Source organism: Cyprinodon tularosa, unplaced genomic scaffold (genome assembly GCF_016077235.1).
Source record: "Cyprinodon tularosa strain WSP-4 unplaced genomic scaffold, ASM1607723v1 ctg526, whole genome shotgun sequence".
Taxonomy (NCBI): Eukaryota; Metazoa; Chordata; class Actinopteri; order Cyprinodontiformes; family Cyprinodontidae; genus Cyprinodon; species Cyprinodon tularosa.
The window spans coordinates 1,259,095-1,282,878 of NW_024039259.1; the positions used below are offsets into that span (position 1 = coordinate 1,259,095).

Sequence of the window (23,784 nt, forward strand, 5' to 3'; positions counted from 1 at the left end):
CATGTGGCCTTCAGATTAGCTCAAGAACAGTGCGCAGAGAGCTTCATGGAATGGGTTTCCATGGTCGAGCAGCTGCATCCAAGCCATACATCACCAAGTGCAATGCAAAGCGTCGGATGCGGTGGTGTAAAGCACGCCGCCACTGAACTCTAGAGCAGTGGAGACGCGTTCTCTGGAGTGACGAATCGCGCTTCTCCATCTGGCAATCTGATGGACGGGTCTGGGTTTGGCGGTTGCCAGGAGAACGGTACTTGTCTGACTGCATTGTGCCAAGTGTAAAGTTTGGTGGAGGGGGGATTATGGTGTGGGGTTGTTTTTCAGGAGCTGGGCTTGGCCCCTTAGTTCCAGTGAAAGGAACTCTGAATGCTTCAGCATACCAAGACATTTTGGACAATTCCATGCTCCCAACTTTGTGGGAACAGTTTGGAGCTGGCCCCTTCCTCTTCCAACATGACTGTGCACCAGTGCACAAAGCAAGGTCCATAAAGACATGGATGACAGAGTCTGGTGTGGATGAACTTGACTGGCCTGCACAGAGTCCTGACCTCAACCCGATAGAACACCTTTGGGATGAATTAGAGCGGAGACTGAGAGCCAGGCCTTCTCGTCCAACATCAGTGTGCGACCTCACAAATGCGCTTCTGGAAGAATGGTCAAAAATTCCCATAAACACACTCCTAAACCTTGTGGACAGCCTTCCCAGAAGAGTTGAAGCTGTTCTAGCTGCAAAGGGTGGACCGACGTCATATTGAACCCTATGGATTAGGAACGGGATGTCACTTAAGCTCATATGTGAGTCAAGGCAGGTGAGCAAATACTTTTGGCAATATAGTGTATGTGCTAAAATAACGCACGCATTGCCTCGAGCAGCCAGGCTGTAGCAGCTGATTGCGTCTCAAATTGAAGAGCTTAGAATAAAGTTGCCAAAACAGCTACAGATTTTAAACTGCAGAAGAAAAGCCAAAAAAAAAAAAAACTCTTGTTGTAAAAAATAAGGTTTTAAAGTGTAATGGGTAGGGTTGTCACTAGGGCTGCAACAACGAATCGATAAAATCGATAAAAATCGACTTTTTAAAGCGCTGGCAACGAATTTCATCATCGATTAGTTGTGTCGCGCGATTATTGCGTCATCCGCCGCGCCGTCATCACTGCCTCTTGACTGAAAGAGGAAGAAAAAAAATATGGCAGAGCGAGTCAGCGCAGCAGGTGCAGTGTTGCCAACTCAGCGACTTTTCAGACCCCTCCAGCGACTATTTTTCAAAAAAGCGACTAGTGACGAATCTGGCGACTTTTTTCGGTGTCACTGGCGGCTTTTGGAGACTCTTACGTGAAAGCATGTATCGTTCCTACTCTGCCGTGGGGCGCCTCCCCCCGCTCCCGCAGGAGTCCCTCTCAGCTGCAGTCAGAGCCTCAGCGTCCAGACTGCAAATGAAGCGCGCATGCACCGGGATTGACGGCGCAAATTGATCACAATAATTAAAATAGCCTGCGCTTTGTAAAGCGAAAAAAGTGATAACATGCAACTTTTTTCAAAAGAAATTAACATGGCACGGAACCACCATGTTTGTTTGGTTTTAAAGTGGGGAAACGTAACGTTAGTTTCTCAGGTAGCTCATCTGATGCTTTCCTTACCGTGTTAGTAGGTTACAGACAGTGATAAGGTTGGCTACTTATTTTACTTTTAATTTCATTTGAATTAGCTTAAGCAGCGTTTACATTTACTTTATAAATAAATTAACTTGCAAATTATGAGGGCAAGGCTTTTAAAGTTTAAATCTTCTGTCAAAGATAAAGTAAAGAAGATCCTGCAATTTATGGAAGTAAAGCAGAATAAAATCCAGCAAGATCAGTAATATGTCAATTAATTATATGCCACATTCCCATGTAAATTGGAGTCTTTGGAGGATGTGTTCTTTAACACCCCTAGTTCTCTCATTTTTATTCCAAATACAATTTATAATTTGAATCACAGGGCTATTTTTATCTCTATGGTTCAGTATTTTCTCAAGTAGCAACTTTAACTGCTATACTTTCCTGTCTTAAAAGGCAGAACTCTTCTAGTCTAAAAAAACTCATTTGTTGAAATGGGGGGGCCTATTGTTTGAACCCCTTAGGGGCTTTTAAAAACAAAAATGTCTTTTTTTGCGCTTTATGAAACAAAGTAGCCTATATTTTGTGGATGTACAGCTACATTTCTCATGTAAGTTTACGTAGTTTTAACACAAACATTTATTTTTCATATTGCACCAGTTAATGAGCAACCTGTACTTGTGTGCTTGTTTGTTCTGTCTAAAATGTTTATTTTGGAATAAAGAGGTTAATATAAAAATATTTTTTGTCCGATTCATCGATTAATCGAAAAAATAATCGTCCGATTCATCGATTTTTAAAATAATCGTTAGTTGCAGCCCTAGTTGTCACGATACTAAACTTTTCAACTCGATACCGATACTAAGGAAAATATTCGATACTCGATGTCATTTTCGATACCACAAGAATAAAAATAAAGACATTAATAAATAAAATACAATAAATAAATACAATAAACAATAAGAACAATGTTTTGTGCTTTAGGTGCCACTGGTGGTAGCACTGTATCGATACTTTTAAAAACAAGTGTTGTATCCGGATACAATGTTTCAGTATCAATACTTTTTTGAGAATCGATACTTTTGACACAGTTTATTCTCATTATCAGTTCGTATGAAATCGTACGTTTCGTCGTATTTTTACGTCTTGCCTCGAGAGAAGATATCCTTGCGCATGCGCATCTTACGCACCATTCAATAACATAGAATTTAACATATAATTAACCCTAAGATACAAAACAGCAAGCAACCTAGTGAGAGACTTCAAGAAGTAATTATTGCACTGTTTTTCCCAGTTTTACGTCCGTCCGCGGATCTGCTTTTTTCGTCTGTCTGGCTGCGCATGCGCATTGATCTGTTTTTTTTTCGAGGAAAAACATCAAAAACGTACGAAATAGTGCGCAAAACTTTTCGTACGATTTCATACGAACTGATAATGAGAATATGTTGTTTGACAACCCTAGTAATGGGGACCATCTACACCATGTTTACCAAAACTGCATGAGATAAATATAGATATGTACAGAGTGGTGTAAATACTTGATAGTTTGCACAGAGAAAAAAATGAACATACAGAAGTAGACATGCATAAAAGTTTAAAACTCAATAAGCAAAGCATTTCACTTGTCTGTCACTGCTTGTTCTAACAAGCAGACACACTGAGGGTGTGTTCTTCCATTGGTAATAATTTTTTTCATCTTATATGTTTAGAATAAGTGCCTTCGCTGCACATTTAGACAGATGTAATGGGCATGTGATCTGTATCTTCTGCTGCTGCACTGTTGTTTCTGGTTTCTTCTGTCACACACTCAGCAAGCTTTTAAACTCATTAGTATTCTGTCTGGACTTATTTTCTTTCCTTCTGACATTTACATTTAAATTGTTTATCTGTGTGTGTGTGTTGGCGTCTCTGTATCCTGTAATGAACATGCCTTCGCTGTTCCCCGAAGGCAGCCATTACTAACACACACACACGCATGGACAGAGGAGGATAATGTGCGAGGAGGAGGGAGGCTGCAGATCCGTCTCGGGATTTTAAAATTTCCATTTAAAATCATTAAGATTTAAGGGGTTAAAAAAAGACTGCTGTGTGGGGTTTTTATGAACCCTTATTTCTGCTTGTATTTGCAGCTTTTTGATTTAATTGGTTTCATGTGAAAAAAATAATTTGGTAACCTCATTTTTATTTTTTTCTACTTTTTTTGTGTGACTTTTTTTCCTGGTATTTTTGATGCTTCTCGGGTTGAAGAAAACGTTAAAATCTGTTTGCTCAATGGATTATAGGAAGAGGTTGAGTTTCTGCAGGTTGGATTCAAGCAAAACGCCAACATGCCAGACGACTTGTTTTTTTTACCTTGTAGAAATCTAATTATTTACATTTTTAGGTTATTATAATAGAGTTGAAATGGGGCTCTGAAAATACATTAAAACTATTTTTGTTGTTAATATTCTATAATAGCTTTTAAGAAAATTATTTAAGTTATTAGTTAGGGTTTGGTTTATAATGATCAGAGTAATGTTCAGATATACTGTATGGGGTTTACATGCCGGAATTTGACATTCATGTATGGATACTGTTCTGAATGAAAAGCAGCTATTAAACAAAGGAGGACTTTAGAAACATTGAAAGATTGTTTTAAAAGGGCAACATTTTTCTTTCAATCTTTAAGAAAACATGCAGCCGAATTGCACAATACAGAGCATCCAAATCCTTCAGCGGCTATGATTCACAATGAAAGGCTGCTCATGTAATCAGACAAACTCACTGACTCACATTCAGATGATGTGTGTTTGCACAACTTGAGAATGCTGAGAGCAGAACAGAAAAAATTCAAGCTGATTATCACTCTGCGTGTGTGTTGCTGATTGCTTTGCAGTACCCTATCTCTTGCTTTTGTCTATCAGCATGCAGCCCTTGTCACAATTATGCATCTATGCATGAAGATGTTGGACATGTGTGTTTGTGTGGGTAGGGGGGATAAAGGTTGAGATCCAGATGTTGCTTCATTTTTATTCTCCCCCATCATTCCATTCTCCCCCCATCATTCCATTTTTATTTTTTTTAATCCGTCTTCCTCCCCCACAGAAAATCATCTGTACACACGCAGCCCCCAGCAAGCCAAAGTTAATGTGTGCTTGCTAAGCCAGGTGGCTGCATGGCCTCATATATGTCCTTGTGCATCTCTGGCTTGGCGTTGATTGGAGTGAGTGCAGCTGCTGTGAAAATCTGCAAACCCTTTTTATGTGGGTCACTGTGCGTGTATGCGCTCAGATCTGCAGTATTTCTTTATGCTGCATTCTGAGTTTCTGTGTTTATTTTCCAAAAACAAACACATTAATTAAGAAAAAAACGATTTGTGGCAAAAGTGCAATATGGTCAACCAAAGCTTGATATATTAATGTTAAATTAGGTGATTTCAGACTCCAAGAACCTTTTCAACAACTTATACTGATGCTTGTTTTAGCAGAAATCTCAACGTCTTGCTGCTCGTGTAATAATAACCCAGAGGGACTAGCGTTAGCTCAGCTTCAGCTCTTAGGTTCATGCTCTTCTCAGGATTGATGTGAGCAGACTCTACTTGCTGAATAGACCAAGGTATTTTGGTGTGAAGATGGCACTCTTGAAAACCTTTTTTTTTTATTCTGTGGTGGCATCAGTCATCTTCTTTGGTGAAGTTTTTTTGAAGCAGCAGATTTTCCACAGCTAAGAACAGGATAAGCTCATCAGGATGAATAGCTCTGCCATAGGATGCCACATTTGATCCAAAGCTAATGTTAGAAAACAAAAGGACTCCAGCAAAAATAACCTCTTTTTCAAAAGAGGTTTCTCAGCCCATCCATAAAGCTGTTGCGGAACCAGAGAGAGTGACAGGGTGCTGAATCACAGGTGCACAAAGGAGCGTTATCGTACTTCCTTCCTGCCAGCTGCTGTTTGACTTTATATAATCAATGCTACCAACAAATTCAATGCATGTTTGAATCCCTGCTGTTATTTTTGCACAGTGATATTCATTTCTTGTAAATCATCTCTTGTGTATGCACAAATACAAGCCAATTATACAATATTTTTAAATGAACATACTTAGCTTAACATTTCTTTTAACCTGAGTAATTTATTGGAAGAAAGAAAACTATACCAACAAAATATGAAAATGTTGTTTGCCCCACGTTAGTGACTCTAATTCGGTGTAATTTGGGATATTTAACAGTTTTTCTGATCAAAATCCCCAAGACCATATAGGTGTTCTTTAAAACAGCTCACAAATACCAGTTAAAAAATGTAGCATGTTGCTGATGAGATGGCCATTGAGGAGCGTTGATTGTGTGTAATGGGCCATTTCTGTTTAGACTTGACAGCATGTATTGGGTCATTATCCATTTGAAAAAACTTATTATCACCTATTTTCAGTTTATTGGCTGAGGAAACCAGACTATTTAAAATGTAAGTGGATGTCAAAGAGCTACGGATGCCAAACACTAACAAGGAGTCCATGGCCTGTTGAAGATTTGAAAATGTTTGTGTTTATTTCACCACAAATTTACCTGCATTGTGAATGAATGAATGATTTTATTTCAGACAATTTGAAAAACAACAATAAATTAATCAACCTAATACACACAAAAAAAGATTTCCAAACTAAGTAAATTCACCTGAACATAAATAGAAACAAAAACCTCCACCAAATAAACTTTTCGGTATATACAGCCAGAGAAATTACATCAATTAATGTAAATTATCTGAAAAAGATATGAAAAAGTAAAACTTATTCTTCATACCCCTTTAATCACCTGAAAAACATTTCCAGGATTAAAGGACTAGCGTGCAAGCAGGATCTAGAAAAACGAATTCATGCATATATCTTTAGTAGAATTGATTACGGTAACAGTTTCTTCATAGATTTACTTATAAAGTCCATCAGACAGCTGCAGCTGGTCCGAAACTATGCTGCCCGTGTTCTCACTAGAATTAAGAAAGTAGAGCACATCAACTCAGTTCTCAAGTCTTTCCACTGGCTCCCTGTAGCTCAGAGAATACTTTCAAATTAGTGTTGCACCGATACAGATACCAGTATCAGACAGGGCCCAGATCCAACACTAAAATGGTGGTATCGGTATTGGTGAGTACCGGCAAATAGGGCACAAATACTATTTTGAGAGCAAAAAGTTTATTCAACTATTGTCACCTATTCCAGTTAGGCAATAAAAAGTTCTACTGGATTCACTTTGTATTAGTCTTTTTACATGATTTTACATCCAAGTAGTACGCAGTTCTTCATATATACACATACTCATCAATTTCAAACAGATGGTATCGGCCGATACTGCACAGCCAGGTATCGGGTATCAGTATCGGGCCCAAAAAAACTGTATCGGCGCAACACTATTTAAAATAATTCTGTTTGTCTAGAAATCAGTGAATGGATCAGCACCTCAATACATAACAGTTTTGTTGTCAGTGTATCAACGTCCCAGATCACTCAGGTCTTCTAGTTCAAGCCTAGTCTCTACACCTAGAACTAGAACCAAACATGGAGAAGCAGCATTTAGTTCCTATGCTCCACTTGTCTGGAACAAACTCCCAGAAAACTGTAAAAGTGCAGAAAATCTGAGTTCTTGAGGTCAAAGTTAAAACCCACTTGTTTAGAGCTGCCTTTGGCCGTTGAAGTTAAACTGCTGACTAGGTAATCTGTCTAAGGTTATCAGTTATACAAGGTTTTGGTCCAACTGTTTTATTGTTTTACTTCCTGCTTTTATCATATTTTTTTCTATTTTTCATGTAAAGCACTTTGAATTGTCCTTTTTATTGCAAAAATGACCTAGAAATAAGTCAGAATTTCTTCTATTAAGTGTTCTTTCCCTTAATTTGAGTAGGTAAATAAGATGATTTGCCAATAGAATCAGTTTTTTCCTCTTAGAATAAGTTAATAAGTTAATGAGGTAATATGTACTTGACATAATACGATTTGTATGTGTACAATGTCTTGTTCCACTTACCCCCTCAATTCAAGAAAAATGCCCATCTTTTCAGAAAAATAAACTTATTTAGATTTCATTTATTTGCAGTACACTGAATTGTGCTATACAAGTAAGCTTACCTTGCCTTACCTTACCTTGTAGATCACAAAACAATGAAAGAGTTAAATGAGTGAGACTGCTGTAATTGTGTTTTTATTGTTACTGACTTCTATAATTGTGTCCCTTTTTCTGCAGCTAAACATGATGTGAATGGAAACAGGACAATTCCTCCCTTTCCAGAGGGAACACAGATGGTAATGTTTGGTAAGTGTCAAAATGTAAACCAGCAGATTCATGCTGATATTCAACTAAACACTTAGCTTTTGTTTGCTCTTTAAAGACTTTTAAATTTGATCGTTGTCGTAGATTAGACATTTTTCTTAGTTATAAAGTTGACTGTCTGCGATGTGCTTTTGTCCAACTTGCAAAACAAGTGAAGTAAAGCAGAAATTTAATTGACTATAGAAGGTAGATGTAAACTCACTAGCAGACTCTGTCTCTCCTTTCTTTTTAGACTGATCAGAAATGCCTCCTTTAAATGGAAGTAAAGAACGAGGCACTGATTACAGCCGGTAATTGTTTCCATTGAAAATGGTGACGGAGATTTTAATTTGCGAAAATGTACTATAAACTTAAGTTTGCAGTGATGCCACTTCTGAACACAGTTAGACTAAATTAAACTGGTTAGGGTAAAAAAAAAAGAAGACATACATTATACTTACTTAAATTGTAGCTTTCTTTGAAATATGTCATAGATTGTATAACAAAGACTAATGTTGACTGTTCTGGTTTCTCTCAGGCATGGGCTGTTTCTGGGGAGCAGAGAGGAAGTTTTGGAAGCATAAGGGAGTTTACTCTACGCAAGTGGGCTATTCTGGGGGGTACACACCTAATGCCACGTATGAGGAAGTGTGCACAGGTAACCACTGCGTACCAACGCGCACAAGCATGTTTTTTCTACTCACGGTCAATGCAAGCAAATATGTAAAATATGTATAAACTAAAGGAGGAAAACTGACTAAATATTCATGTTCCATCATAGGTATGTTCTAATATTTTACATCTGGGTTTCACAATATCAGTCAGGTATTTGATTAATAGGCTCTAGGAGGCAGTTGGTTTATCAGGTGTGGCTTTAGAGGAGGTTCGCTCCTGGTTTTCTAACCTGCCAGAACATTTTGTTTGAGCGGGACAGTTCATGCTGAGCTCTAAAAGTCAGAAATGAGGGCCACCGCAGGGTTAGGTTTGGGACCTATCCTCCATATGTTTTCTATATTTTCCATTTAGGCCAAATAATTTGGCGGTTTCCTAAATTGTTTTATCATTCTTTGCTGATGATACACAGTTAATATATGGATTTTACTAATATCTAAACGTCTTTCAGTATGTTTTTGTAACTATCAGCAAAACCTTGGGTTTTCTTCTGGGTTTATATTTGGGCTGAATCTATTTTATTAATTGTGATTAATGGATTATTGTCAACTAATTTAGCAACTGATTAATGGTTAATTGGAGTGTAGAGACTCTAAAACATGCCTTTAGCTGACAGAGCGACCCACTTAGAGCAGTAATTATTCCAAAATTAACTAACATTTTGCATTTAGGTCAAACCTTTTTTGTCTGTCAATATGCTCTATCCAGAAATCCTCAATGGGGAAAGTTTTAGTTTCATCTGGTTTAATTTCGCAAAGCGTCTTCTTCAAGGACCCATTGGCTATGTGATTATTAAACGATTAATTTAGAAAACAATCGTCAGATTAATTGATTTTCAAAATAATCATTAGTTGCAGCCCTAGATTATATTTCATTACTCTTTGCAGGATTGTCAGAGTTCATGAAACTTCCTCTTTCCTGGCACAGAATAATTAATGTAGGCCTTCCAAATTAGTTGGACGTCTTTAGGGTCATTGTCCTGCTAAGATGCCCATGCATGTGCACGTATCGACTTTTAGACCAAATGGGGTGCTCAAAAACCGCTATGTCTTTTCTATTGCAATTCTTTGGAATAGAAAAGGCAGGTTAACATGAAATGTATCTTGATTTATGAATTATTGGACTTCAGGTTTACCTCCTCCATCCTTTCCAGAAGCAGTTGTCATGATTTTATCTAAAGATCTGACCCACATGCAGAAGACCAAACAGAGAGACCAGGGAAAAGTTTAACAGGTTTTATTGAGCGTAGGGTGAGAAGAGTCCAGTGCTGCTCTGAACACTGATAAACCGGGACTGAAAAGTGAAGGGGAAGATTCTGCGGTTAGTTCAGGCTCAGTGGGAAATTTGTGTCTTCGATTTGAAGAAGGGAATTAAGGCAACAGGAAAAGGTTTCTCTTGTTGAATCCAGTCTGTGTGGGTTGTTCCAGTGAATGACTTGCTCGTTGGAGGGCAGGCAGGGTTTATCCAGGTTACGGTTTTTCCTTGAGGAACGGAGGAGCTGACTGCCACTTAGTTTTCCTGCGGTACTTGAACGGTTTCTTGTGGAGATGAAACCCCTGCTCAGAGAGATGCCCAAACAATACTTGGGGAAAAGTAGATCCAAACCACTAGGTTAAATCCTCAGCTCAGCTTGATGCTCAGAGAATCCTTCCAGGGGGCGAAGGTCCAAAACATCCAGTTTGCAGGAGGACTTCCTGTCGAGAGGCAAAGACAAAAACAGCAATGTTAAAACTCAGGTGACAAAAACTAAGTTTGACTCAGCAAAACTCAGCTTGGCTAGAGTACCCAAAACTAGCAAACACTCTGGCGTCGAGGTAGTGGCAGTCAGCAGCTTAAGAGTCCTCCGGTAATGAGGTAACCATCCGCAGGTGTGTGAGGAGGCCAACGAGAACCAGGCACCGCCTGGTGGTGGAGAGAAGACAAACAAAAGCACAACCCACACAAACTGGATTCATAACACCAGTCTCTATCTAGCTCACCCAGTTGTGTCAAAATATAATTATTTAACCCAAACTTTTGGCTTAAGATAAATAAAACTTTAGGAAGATAAACTTGGAACTGCTCAAGTTGATGAAAGAGCTTAAGATGCTGTGACACTAGAGGCTATACATGGTAAAGAGAAGTTACTATCAACATCAACTGTGACTGTACTGCCAAAAAAGGAACGGTCCCTCTCTTTCGATTGGCAGTCACTGCTGACCACAACATCTTAAATGATAAAACTTTAAGTCAGACCAGACAAATATTGGCCACAGTTAGGAAGAATGCTTGAAGAAAACCAAGTAAAGGCTCAAAAATCTAAAAACACTTTAACAGTTATCAGCATGGTAGTGGGTACATCATGCTGTGGGGTTGTTATGCTGCCACTGATAATTGTGTATTCTACTTAGGAGAGTTTAATGATGAAGAAGACATTTTTATGCTCCCAAATGGAAATTCTTTATTGCTTGCTGGGTCAGAAAATACACATTTATTTTAATGTTACCAAGCCATCTCTCTTTTTAAAATCACATTCCACTAAATCATTTAAAGCTCCAAATTAGTTCAACATCCATGAAGATGATGCAGAAATGTAAATGTGTGACTAAGACTGTACCGTCTCCTGATAATTGGCCTGTTTTGCTGTCATTTTCTTCCCTCCTAGTAGATTTCTTTTGTCTATTATAGTTGCCGCCTGCGTCTGTGTTTATAGATAACACTGTGCGTTTTTAACTGGATATTGGAGCAAAGATAATTGGCCTGGTTTAATAAATCTCCCCCCAAAAATAACTGAGTAAACATGACTGCTGGTGTAATGCTGGAAACCTGGCTCTAATGATTTAGTATTTATACACAGTTTAAAGGTTATAGACTGAACCGTATATTTAACGTTTATTTGAATTTTGTTCAGCATAGTGAACCTTTGGCCAATTTTCCTCAAGTTCTTCTCTAAGGTTTAGATAAATATGCGTAGACTTACCTCTGAATACAGTTTAAAGCCTAAAAACATGGGGGTACACTGGAAAAACGATCTATAATTAAGTAAAAATTTCTTAAATTCAGTGTATTTACCCTTGATTTGAGTAGGTAAATGTTCCATTGGCAAGATGTCTCTTTTATCTCCTCAATTCAAGAGCAAATGTACTTATTTTAAGAAAAAATGACTTATCAAGATTTAGTTTTTTGCAGTGTAGTGCTTGACTCTTTGGCTTTAGAGTCCTATCGGTGCAGATTCATGACTTAATCAGGCTTTTACTGTTGCATTTGAGTGCTGAAGTATAGTTTGTGCATTCGTAATGTTCTATTGTATGTAGCACTGAATATAAAGCTGCTTCGAATCGTTCTTAATTAGTCCTGCGTCATAGGTGAAGGAGGCTAAATAAATTGCTTCTCAAACCTTCAGGTATTCAGAAAAGACAACTGCTGAATATTTACTGGGAGTCAAATATTTACAGTCGGATTAGCGTTAGTCCAATTTGTGGTGATTAGATTTGCATATCTTTCCTCTGTGTTGAGAATAAGTACCTGTTACTGCAGTTGTACCCAAACCCCCACCCAACCACCACACACACATTTATTGCTGCTCTCATGTGTACTTCTTTTTATCCATCATTTATAAACAGTTCTCATCATACATTTTCTGATTTTCTGTCTTGTAGTCAAATAAATGCTTGTTTAAAATTGGCATTGACTTAAAGGTGACGTTTATCTCACCAGCCTTGTTTGTTTAAAAAGAGAAAAAGATTTGAGAAATGTTTTTGCTTTTCTTTTCTGAATCGGTCCATCCCAGATGTATTGTTGTTTCACAAAAGCTATTGTTTCGGAGAAGATTAAAGTAAATACAGAAATTGATTTGAAAGTAACCTGAAGGACATTCTGACTATATAAAATCCATCTTGCAGTCTTGTTACATGAATTATCAAATGCTTTTTCTTAGAAACGCCAATAAAAAAAAACAACAAACTTCTTGGCTAGTAAATAATTTTTTAAAATACTGAGTTAAATGTGATCAAAGTGTAAAAGCAATCTAATATAAACCTTGTAAAAGTAAAACTTTTGCTTCATAGATTAGGTTTTTGGTTAAATTCTTTTTATAATCATCTTAAAACAGTTTTCAGAGACAATTCACTTAAATCATCCAAACAAACAGGTCAACATTTATTTTTCTAAGGTAACCCAGCCAATCGCAAAGAGTAGCAACATCATGCAGTTGCTTGTATCGGGTCGTCAACTTTGGAGCAATCCCTCCTAATAAACATGCATGTAATGACAGTCAGAAAACTTATTTTTAACAGAACAGATAAAAGTTTTGAGCTGATGCAGCACACACACAAAGGAAACACAGAAGCATTAATCCTAAAGGACTTTCTACAGCCCCTTTTCCACTGGAAGCCAATGGATTTAAAGCACCAGGATAAGGCCAGCAGGTAAAGACTGTCTTATGGCGATGGGGTTTATGCAACCCAAAGTGTCATGCTCCTAAGACCAGGGCAGGATCAGATATAGAAGATGGCAATTTCTTTACAAACTGACAAACAGGTGAAGGTTTGAGGTGTACTTTGCTTATAACCTGTCTAAAACATATTTCTTGACAAACTTAAGGTATGAAAGCAACATTCTTACATCACACAGGAACAAAGTACCAAATCTCTTCAGCAAGGTGAACAATCCCTCCGTTAATGACCAACAATCATAGACAGGTTTCAGGTATTACAGGAGGCAATCACCCCTTTAACGACTATCCCCCCCTTTAACGAACGACCTTCAGAATCATAGACAGGTTTCAGGTATTACAGGCCAACAATGGAACCAAACGACCCATTAATCGGTTCAATTTGCATCTTTCCAAGCAATACAAGGCCTTGTCTATATAAAGCCTCAACTCACTGCCGACCCAAACATTTGAATTGAGAAAGCTTCCTGGAGAGGGAGCGAAATGTCTTCAAACCTTGAAAACTAAGTCCAGTGGATCGTTTTTTCTAAACTTTTACAGAACATTCTTACACTTATATTTAGCTGTAACTGTTGCTACTGTTGGTGATGCAAAGCCTCACAGTTGTACGCAGCCTTGGGACGGCTAGAAAGTTGGTCTGTCGTAGGACCAAAGCTCTGGGATTGTTATTGTAACTGAGTAAATGTGTATAGAAAATCTACCCAGGCTTTTGTGAGAGAAAAGTAAAATTAATAGCAGTTGCAGCTCCTTTACAAAATGTTGTTGCATCCTTTACAATGGCATCAAAGCTGCTTCTTCTGTAGTTGCTTCGTTTAGCAGAGACACCAATAAGCATCCAGTTATCCAGGAAACGTTTCAGACATTTTTTTGTAAAGTTTTTTATAACTCTCTCTTAGATTATCGATACGTCACTAGGGGTGTAAATAATAATCGTTTTGTATCGATGCATCGATTCAACAGCCGATGATCCGATTCATCGACACGTCCACAAGAGAATCGATTCATGTTTTTTTTTTTTTTTTTTTCTCCAGTCTATTTTTATCCATTTGCTCCTGGGCGTAATTCTCCCTCCCGTGCTGCGGTGGCGCTAAACCTATTTTGCCTTCCTACCTCGCTTCCTGGTTATCCTCCTGCAGCAGTTTGTTGCAGTAAGCTTGACACAGACATTTTTAAATTAAGCTCAATATTGAAGCGTGGTCTGTGCTACACGCTGTGGGTCTAGATACGGCCGAGGCGGCATGGAAGTGGGGGCGAGTTTAGTCCGACGACGGAGGGACATGAGGGCCAAAAAGAGCGGAGATCCAGGTGGAAAAAGGGTCCCAGCGTTCTCATGCACCTCGCTCTTCTAGCGGGTCAAACTTCACGAGTTGTTTTCCGCAATTTCGGTCATAAAAACAAAACAAGCCGGCCTCCTGTCTTCAGCACTGTTTGCGGTCAGCTAGAATTTGGGAGAAGTGCAGCAGAGCGTCTGTGGAGGGGGCGGGACATCTGGAGCCGAGGTATTGAATTGCACTCATTGCACTGATTTTCTGCAGTATTTTTGCAGAATTTTTTGATGCAACTTTTCTACTTCTGTTATTTGCTAATGCATAACGATATTACAGCTTTCATTGATTTATTTCAAACTTGAAACTTTGTTTAGCCTGTAAGGTCTAAAAAAAAATATTTAAAAAAATTAATCGAATCGAATCGTGGTGTATTCTTGAGTATCGAAAATAATCAAATCGTTGGGTCAGGAAATCGATACTGAATCGAATCGCCATGATGGATGTGATTTACACCCCTATACGTCACTTGATTCCGCTCGTTGCTGCTTCCACACACGGATTAAGCTCCAAGATGGTAAAGTACCGTGATTTGCAGAACCCTTCCGCTTCAGTCTGTGGCTTCGAAGGGATGTGAGCCGAGTCAAATCCTCTGGGGCTCATGTATGTTGTTCCCAAAACCAACAAATAAACGCTGGTTGTATGAAAAAATGACAGCATATAGATTTCCTAGGTTTCATTTTTGTGTTAGTACTGTATGCATGCAGCCAGACAAGCTGTTTAAAAGGGTAAACAGAGATAAGATAAAGGAAAAGCTGGTCACTCTGCTTTATATTGTTTTGCCCCATGCTGTAAAGCTTAAAACTTTTTTTTTTCTGGCAGCAAAACATGACACAAAGCCCTTTAAAACTTCTCCAAAATCAGACAATTTGTCGGCTTGATAATCCAACACGTTCACCTGTCTGCTTCATTCTGAGTAACAGCCTGATTAGGAGATCATTTGGCACCTGGATGTACATTTCCCAGCCAGCTGCCCCTTTATTTCTGCTCCGATTCCAATCTTTACTGTAGTTCACATCCAGCCCGAGATGAATTTATTCCTGCGAGATTGGCCTGGTGAGACATTAATTTAATGTGGGCCGCTGCTTTGTCTCTGTTCGCCAATATCTGCCGTAGGAATCCATAACTCCTGATATTAAAAAAGTAATAAGGCAGAGAAAGACATAGGAGTGGAGGTGGAATGAGAGATGTGGAGAAGATGAGGTGTCAGGTAATGGGTCACACTCATTACCAGCACCAGCTGCTGTTTGACTCGCAGCAGAGGGGATCTTTCTTTTGCAGAAAATCAGTTTCGGACCAGCCTGGCCCTCCGAGGACACCTGATGTATATTGTGCTTTTCTTGTGTAAATCTGTTCTTTTTGAGGTCTTACATCTAAAAAAGGATTCCAAGAGTCCTGATATTAAGGTTTTAAAACGAGTGTCCTACAGCTAATTTGACACAGGCAAGTTCTGCAACAAATAAATAAAATAACCACATCCTAATAAGGTAAATAAAATAACCATACCCTAATAAAATGAATGAAATAGCCTCATCCTAATAAATTCAATAAATTAACCACATCCTAATAAAATAAATAAAATAACCACATTCCAATAAAATAAATAAAATAACCACATCCTAATAAATTCAATAAATTAACCACATTCTAATAAAATAAATAAAATAACCACATCTTAATAAGTTTACCAAAATAACCACATCCTAATAAAATAAATAAAATAACCACATTCCAATAAAATAAATAAAATAACCACATTCTAATAAAATAAATAAAATAACCACATCCTAATAAGGTAAATAAAATAACCATACCCTAATAAAATGAATGAAATAGCCTCATCCTAATAAAATGAATGAAATAACCATATCCTAATAAATTCAATAAATTAACCACATCCTAATAAGGTAAATAAAATAACCACAACCTAATAAAATAAATAAAATAACCACATTCTAATAAATAAAATAAAATAACCACATCCTAATAAAATAAATAAAATAACCACATTCTAATAAATAAAATAAAATAACCACATCCTAATAAAATAAATAAAATAACCACATTCTAATAAATAAATAAAATAACCACATTCTAATAAATAAAATAAAATAACCACATCCTAATAAAATAAATAAAATAACCACATTCTAATAAATAAAATAAAATAACCACATCCTAATAAAATAAATAAAATAACACATCCTAATAAAATAAATAAAATAACCACATTCTAATAAATAAAATAAAATAACCACATCCTAATAAAATAAATAAAATAACACATCCTAATAAAATAAATAAAATAACCACATTCTAATAAATAAAATAAACTAACCACATCCTAATAAAATGAATGAAATAGCCTCATCCTAATAAATTCAATAAATTAACCACATTCTAATAAAATAACAAAAATAACCACATCTTAATAAAATAAATAAAATAACCACATTCTAATAAATAAAATAAAATAACCACATCCTAATAAAATAAATAAAATAACCACATTCTAATAAAATAAATAAAATAACCACATCCTAATAAAATAAATAAAATAACCACATTCTAAGAAAATAAAGAAAATAACCACATCCTAATAAAATAAATAAATTAACCACATTCTAATAAAATAAAGAAAATAACCACATTCTAATAAATAAAATCAAATAACCACATCCTAATAAAATAAATAAAATAACCACATCCTAATAAAATAAATAAAATAACCACATCCTAATAAATAAAATAAAATAACACTTTTGGTCTGGTTCTGTTAGTTTCAGGATTCTAGCAGAAAGGTTAAGTATTATAAAGTTAAAGGAATGATTTCCGTTTGTGTGAAAAACTTAAGTTAGACCTGATTTCAGATGTCAAAGTTATTTTTGTTTTCCAGTGTCTCAGCAGAACCGCAGAACACTCATCAGGTGACCTTATGAGCTTTCTTCCTTCATTAGCAAGAAACTTTCAATATCAAGAAGGATGAGGCAAACATTTATACCATTTAGGTTTGATGACTAAAATTGACCAATTTAAGCCAAAGGAGCCCAGATGATGCTGCGTCGTTCAAAGCCATTTTCTGTTATTGTACCTTTTTAAACCAGTGTTGCATGTTTTGACTAAAAAGAAGATTTTCCAGTTGAAGTGGTGACAGGACAAGATTAATTCCCATGTGATTGCAAATGAACAAATAGCGCAAGAATTTAGCTCGCAGGCCAGGTTGGAAACTTTCGTCTTATGTTCTGGTTATCCTCCCACAGCAGTGTGTCGAAGTGAGCTTGTCGCAGATACTTTTGATTTATGCCCAATATTCAAGCATGGTCTGCGCTATGTTATTCCACGGCACAGTACAAGAGGGACAATCACCAACTAGCTGTGGGTCGAGATACGGCCGAGGCGGTGAAGAAATGGGGGCAAGTTTGTCAAACAACAGAGGGACATGAGGGCGAAAAAGAGCAGGGATCCAGGTGGAAAAAGGGTTCCAGCGTTCTCGTGCTCCTTGCTCTTCTAGCTGGTCCATCTTCATGAGTCCTTTACCGCAATGGTGGTCCTACAAACAAAAGAAGCCAGTAAAGTACCAAACAGGAAATACGCATGAGTAGAGCAGATGTAGATTTGACCAATCAGAGGCCTCCTGTCTGCGGCACTGTTGCGGCAGGAGGCGGGGACGTCCCTGCATTCACTGCGACACCTACGCAGACAACCAAGTTTCGAAGTATAAATCCGCCTTTAGACTTCAACTTTCATTAGACCTAACATTGTTATATCTAGGAAGGGGATTTCAGCGAAAAGCTCCTGGACTTTAATCCCAACCAGGGTCTTTTTAGCTGAACTCTGCACAATCTCTTCACTTGTATATGAATTTATCCTCCTGCTTATTTTCTTAATCTTTATATTGACCAAAAACAATTAGAAAAACACTCACCTTCATAACTAAAGCTGTCTAAATCATGTCAACGTCTCTGCATCAAACTGATCATATCAATGCAATCTTTTTTTTTTTGCACCGTGTTTTTTTTTCTCCCAAATGTATTTTTTTATACACAGTGTATAAAGCATATTCAGTCCCATTTAACCCTGATGCTCACCATTACATTTTGCAGGCAGAACGGGACACACGGAGGTGGTGCGTGTTGTTTACCATCCAGAGAAGATCAGCTTCAACAATCTATTGAAGGTCTTCTGGGAAAGCCATAATCCAACTCAAGGTAAAGGCCACATTCATGTCTGAACCCTAAAAGAACAACCGGAGGGTTCTTTATTTATTGTATTTTGTTGCTCATTACACAGAATATACAACATAGTAGAGCTTTAAAGCTACATATTTATCATCTTCAGCTTGTAAAGCCTGTACCTACGCATGACTGATTAGTAGAACATCGCATATGTATGCCAGCCTTGGAAAGCTTGAAACATCGAGGCTGACAGACTGACAATCTGACAGCAAAATGATGACATGTTCAGTAATAAAGAAAACAGCTTTCACTTCTGCAGAGACAGAAGAAGACAGGTTATATATTTGGACATGCCGTCAGTTGTTGTTTGCCAAGAAATGAAGACAGAGATGCTTATAAGAAAATAAACCAAACAACATGTGTATTTTCAGGGATGCGTCAGGGGAACGATGTCGGCACAACGTACCGCTCTGCCATCTACGCCTACACCCAGCAGCAGCTAGAGGAAGCGCTGGCCTCCAAAGATCAGTACCAGAAGGTGAACAGATCTATGAGTCTTTGTTATTTGGAAGAAACATGTGCATGAAAGCATTTTGATTTCTGATCATGTGGAGAAAAGCCATCTTCCGTATGAGACAGCTGGGCGGTTTGGAATCCAGCAGCTGCAGGATGAACATTTTTTGTCAGGGTCAGTAGAAAGAGAACGGATGGATTGTAATAACAACTGCATTCATAATCTAAACACCCAAAAGTTTGCTTTTGTTCCTTATCTGGACTAATAACGGTAATTATGGATTCTTTACTATGACTCCTCAGCTGTTGACATATTCAGACAAACATTATTGACAACAGTCATTAATTATTTTTAAACTGCTTACTGGTACCAAGAGTAGAACCAGTAGGACCAGTACCACATAGAGAAGTGATTCAAAAGATCTATGTAGTTTTTTTGATGTTATTAATTAAAATTTGGGTTCAGGTAAATTCATTTCTGTTTAAACTTAAATCTTATCAACTTAAAGCTAGATATTTGACCATTTTATATTAAATTAAGACATTTTAATTCAGTTATATTTCCTAAAATTAAAGAAAGTGACATTGAAGTTATTTCAAATTCTGTTTAATTCTATTTAGTTCTATTTAGCTCATACTTTAAAATCACACTACACTGGAAAAAATCTAAATCTAGATAAGTCATTTTTTAAAAAAAATAAGTGCATTTGTTCTTGGATTGAGGAGGTAAAAGAGAAATTTTGCCAATGGAACAAGAAAATTTACATTTAAAATAAGAAAACATAACTGCATTGTCTTATTTCAAGTGCATTTTATCTAGTTATCTTATTTTAAGAGTAAAAATACTCATTCCATTGGCAAACTATCTCATTTACCTACTCAAATTAAGCGTAAATACACTTAATTTAGAAAATGTTAACTTATTTCTAGATGTTTTCCAAGTGTAAATCAAATCAATCACTCAATCAAGCATCTGTATAGCACTTCATACACTGCAAAAACAATCTAGAAATAAGTAGAAATTCCTTAAATCAAGTGTATTTTACCTTAATTTTAGCAGGTAAATGGGATGATTTGCGTTTGAGTATTTTTACTCTAAAAATAAGATAATTAGATAAAATGCAATTGAAATAAGACAATGCAGTTGCTTTTTCTTATTTTAAATGTAAATTGTCTTGTTCCATTGGCAAAGTGTCTCACTTACCTCCTCAATTCAAGAACAAATGTACTTAGTTTAGGAACAAATTACTTATTTAGATTTAAATTTTTTGCAGTGTAACAACACCAGGAAGACCAAAGTGCTTCACAGAAAGATAAAATTATTTTAAAAAACAAACATCTTAAGCATTTAACAGTTTGTTTTAAGTATTAAAAGCCAGTTTTAAAACTTAGTCTTTAATCTGGCTTTAAAAAGGGGCAGATCTTTGAGAACCCTCAATGGGTTCTCAAAGAGAACCCATTGGGAAAAAAGGTGTTTAACTATTCACCTTAGTTAAATAAACGGAGATCGATGGATTTCACTCATTTATTCATATCTTTGCAAAGAGAGAACAGTTCATCATAAAGTCCTAATGGCGCAGCATTCTGCTCTGTTCTGATCTGGGCAGCTTTCGTTCCCCCTTACTTACAACAATGGAAAGTAGTCAGAGTCAAAACAAATTACAAACACTTTGGTTTAACAGTAACATGTTATGAATAAACCTTGACAAAGGATCTGGTTTGTTATGGGAAGAAGCAATGTCTGGTCTACAAACACCATCCTGCAGAGAATGATGTGGCCTTCAAGGTGAAACAGACTGAGTGAAAACTTTTATAGTGAGTAAATAGGATAAATTAATATATAATAAAAGAGAAATAAAAATTTTCCGACAGCAACCCGCATACAGAGGGGGAGGTTGTTCCACTGTTTAGGTGCAGTAACCACCAAGGAACAATCACCCCGCTGTTTATAAGGGGACCTGGGCACGTCCAGAACCACTTGATCGGCAGACCGGAGAGCAATGCTGGGGCGTGTTACGGTCAACATCTCAGTTAAATATAACAGAGTAAGACCATAAAAGGCTTTAAAAACATGTATTACAATTTTTAAATCAATCCGAAAATGGAGCAGGATTCGGTACAGGGAGAAGAAGACGGGAGTGATGAGGCTGGATCGTTGGAGTGGCGACTGTGGGAGGCCAGAGTAGAGAACGTTGCAATAGACCAACTGAAAACTAATAAATGCTTGAGTCGCCTTCTCCAGGTCTTGGTCAAAAGGCGCAGCTGGGGGGGCGTGCTTTGGTGGTCGAATCCAACCTGTCGTCCTTTCCCGCATGCTTCTCCCCCTCTCTCATACCCCCTTTCCTGTCAGCCTACTGTCCAAAAAAGCCACTAGTGCTGTAAAAACTAAAAAAAAAAAAAAAAAAGAAGTGGCAGCTGGAAAAATCCAAGCTTTGACAACAGCATTTATTCGTTGTTTAAAGTTCAGTTCTCGGTCAAAGACAACTCCCAGGTTCCTGACAGCATTACTGACTGGACCCCCGACCCTGGACTGACATTGTTGCCAACTCCTCAGTAAGGAAAGTAGCTATTGACTGTGCTAAAAGTCGCTAAATGAAGTCATCGCCTAATTTGCATAATCTGCCACAGGAAGTGATGTGCATGTTATTGATGCTGTGGGAAAAATAATGTTGTTACAGAAAGACAAAAAGTGAGTAAAAACTCTATATAATAGTGTTTTTACTCACTTTACTAAACAATATATATTTAGACCAAATAACATTTTACATTTACTTCCCGCTCGCTCCCGCCTTGAATGTAAGTCAGGGCGGAGCGGCACCGCGTGATCAATTTGCGCCGTCAATCCCGGCGCATGCGCGCTTCATTTGCAGTCTGAACGCTGAGTGTAAACATCCTGCGGCTCTGACTGCAGCGCTGAGAGGGACTCCTGCAGGAGCAGGAGAACGGGGTTGGGATGGGGGAGGCGCCCCACGGCAGCAGCTGCCGCTGGAGGAAGCCGCCAGTGACACCATAAAAAGTCGCCAGATTTGTCGCTAGTCGCTTTTTTGATAAATAGTCGCTGGAGGGGTCTGAAAAGTCGCTAAATATAGCGACAAAGTCGCTGAGTTGGCAACACTGTGGACTAGAGACTGACACGGGAGTGGATTTTCACTCCTGTCCTGTCCCACTCCCACAGAAAAAAATGGTGTCCCGTCCCGATCCTGGGCCAGAGTAGAAATCTAAATCCTGTCCCGTCCCACTCCTGGTGAAATTACTCCCACTCCCATCCCGCTCCCATTCAGAATGACTCCCGCTCCTGCACCACTCCCATTCTTGTTGTTTTTGAGCACGGGTGAAAAACTCAGAGCGGAAGTTACTATTGGCTTGCTCCCGCTCCCGTCTGCTCCCGTTAATGTTTAATCCTGTACCGTCCCAATACCGTGATCGTTACTAATATCCCACAGGAATCCCACGGGAATCCCGTGACCCGTGGGATTCCTGAAAAAATGTCAGTCTCTACTGTGGACTGAATCTTAGGGACATCCCCTGCAGGTCAGTCCCTGATTGGTGGAATCGTGTTGAAGGCAAAATGGGCTAATGTTAGCACCATTACATAAGGCGGACCAAAATCATAGCCTGATGAACCAGACTAAATGTGAGATTAAATGTGTAATTTAGTCTGGCCTCAATGAATGAGACATCGGAACATTGTTGATGAGAACAACCTGTTGTTTTTCAAACCATGTCTGTGCCTATTGGCCAACGCTCTGACCAATGAGAGCAACAGAAACACGACAGAAAGCTGGTGGGGGAGTGTAAACAAACAGCCTGTCGGTAAAATACGTCCTTAAAAATGAGTGAGCGTAAAGCCTCTTCCTGCTCATGTTTCAACGAAAACCCCAAATCTAATCCTTCCAAAATTGATTCCAAAGCTGAGTCAAGCGAGAACTGTTCATCTTCCTTGTTTTGCTTTCTCCAGCGTTGCACAGCTTTGTCGTCCCGCCCTCAAAACCCCACCCGCTTTGCATCCAGAAATTCAAAACACATCTCTGCGTTGTGATTGGCCAGCCCGTTCTTGGGCCTGGGGCATTGTTCAAAGCAAGACCACTCGCAGGCAAAAATGATTTTGGCCGCTGGCGGGTTGGACTAGTTTACTAGGCTACCAAAATCATGCTCTGTGTAGAGTGCACATTGCTGGCATCAATGGTTTTAAAATAAACTGACATGAAAAGGAAGAAAAAAGGCACTTAAACACTCTGGATTATCTGGCAGTTTTTAAAATCAGGCTCAGACGTTTTAACATGAGACAAGTCTGACTTCAGGTTGATCTCACCTTTTATTCACCTCAGGTCAGGTTAACCCCTTTCAGTTTAAATTAATTTAATGAATTCACTCACATTCACTTGTACTCCACTTATTCTAAGCTTAATTCTATTCACTCCTGCAATTATTTTCTCATCAGTTCAGTTTAATCCAGATTCGGTTCAATTTAATCCAACTCCAATTCATAGCAAATATCATCTCAATTAACTTTGCATTACAATCAGCTCCAATGAATCCTGTTAAACACCTCACTCTCTGAAGTCCAGATTTGAAGCAATTGTAATAACCTTAGTCATAAACTTTAAAGGTAACAAGAAAAGATGACTAAACTTTCACTTAAATACTTTTTCTTGTCTTGAGGAAGCACAAGGCGACAGTAAAGAGAAACAAAGGTCACACATACAGAACCGCTTCAGGATAAAGCGTTATCAGCTTCAATTAGTTTGGAATCTTTTGGAAATATTTCCTCAGCACTAGCTCAGTTTGAGCTGAGTATTTGT

General features: G+C 37.9%; 1 protein-coding gene across 2 annotated transcripts in view; it reads left to right on the forward strand.

Annotated features, from left to right (window-relative positions):
- Window positions 1–23,784, forward strand: part of msra (methionine sulfoxide reductase A) — an 84,483-nt gene that overhangs the window by 39,641 nt on the left and 21,058 nt on the right. For both annotated transcript variants that reach the window (XM_038304151.1, XM_038304152.1), the window contains exons 2-5: window positions 7,800–7,868; window positions 8,404–8,523; window positions 18,398–18,502; window positions 18,901–19,007. In XM_038304151.1, coding sequence (XP_038160079.1) covers window positions 7,800–7,868; window positions 8,404–8,523; window positions 18,398–18,502; window positions 18,901–19,007 — 401 coding nt within the window. The remainder of the gene's footprint in view (window positions 1–7,799; window positions 7,869–8,403; window positions 8,524–18,397; window positions 18,503–18,900; window positions 19,008–23,784) is intronic.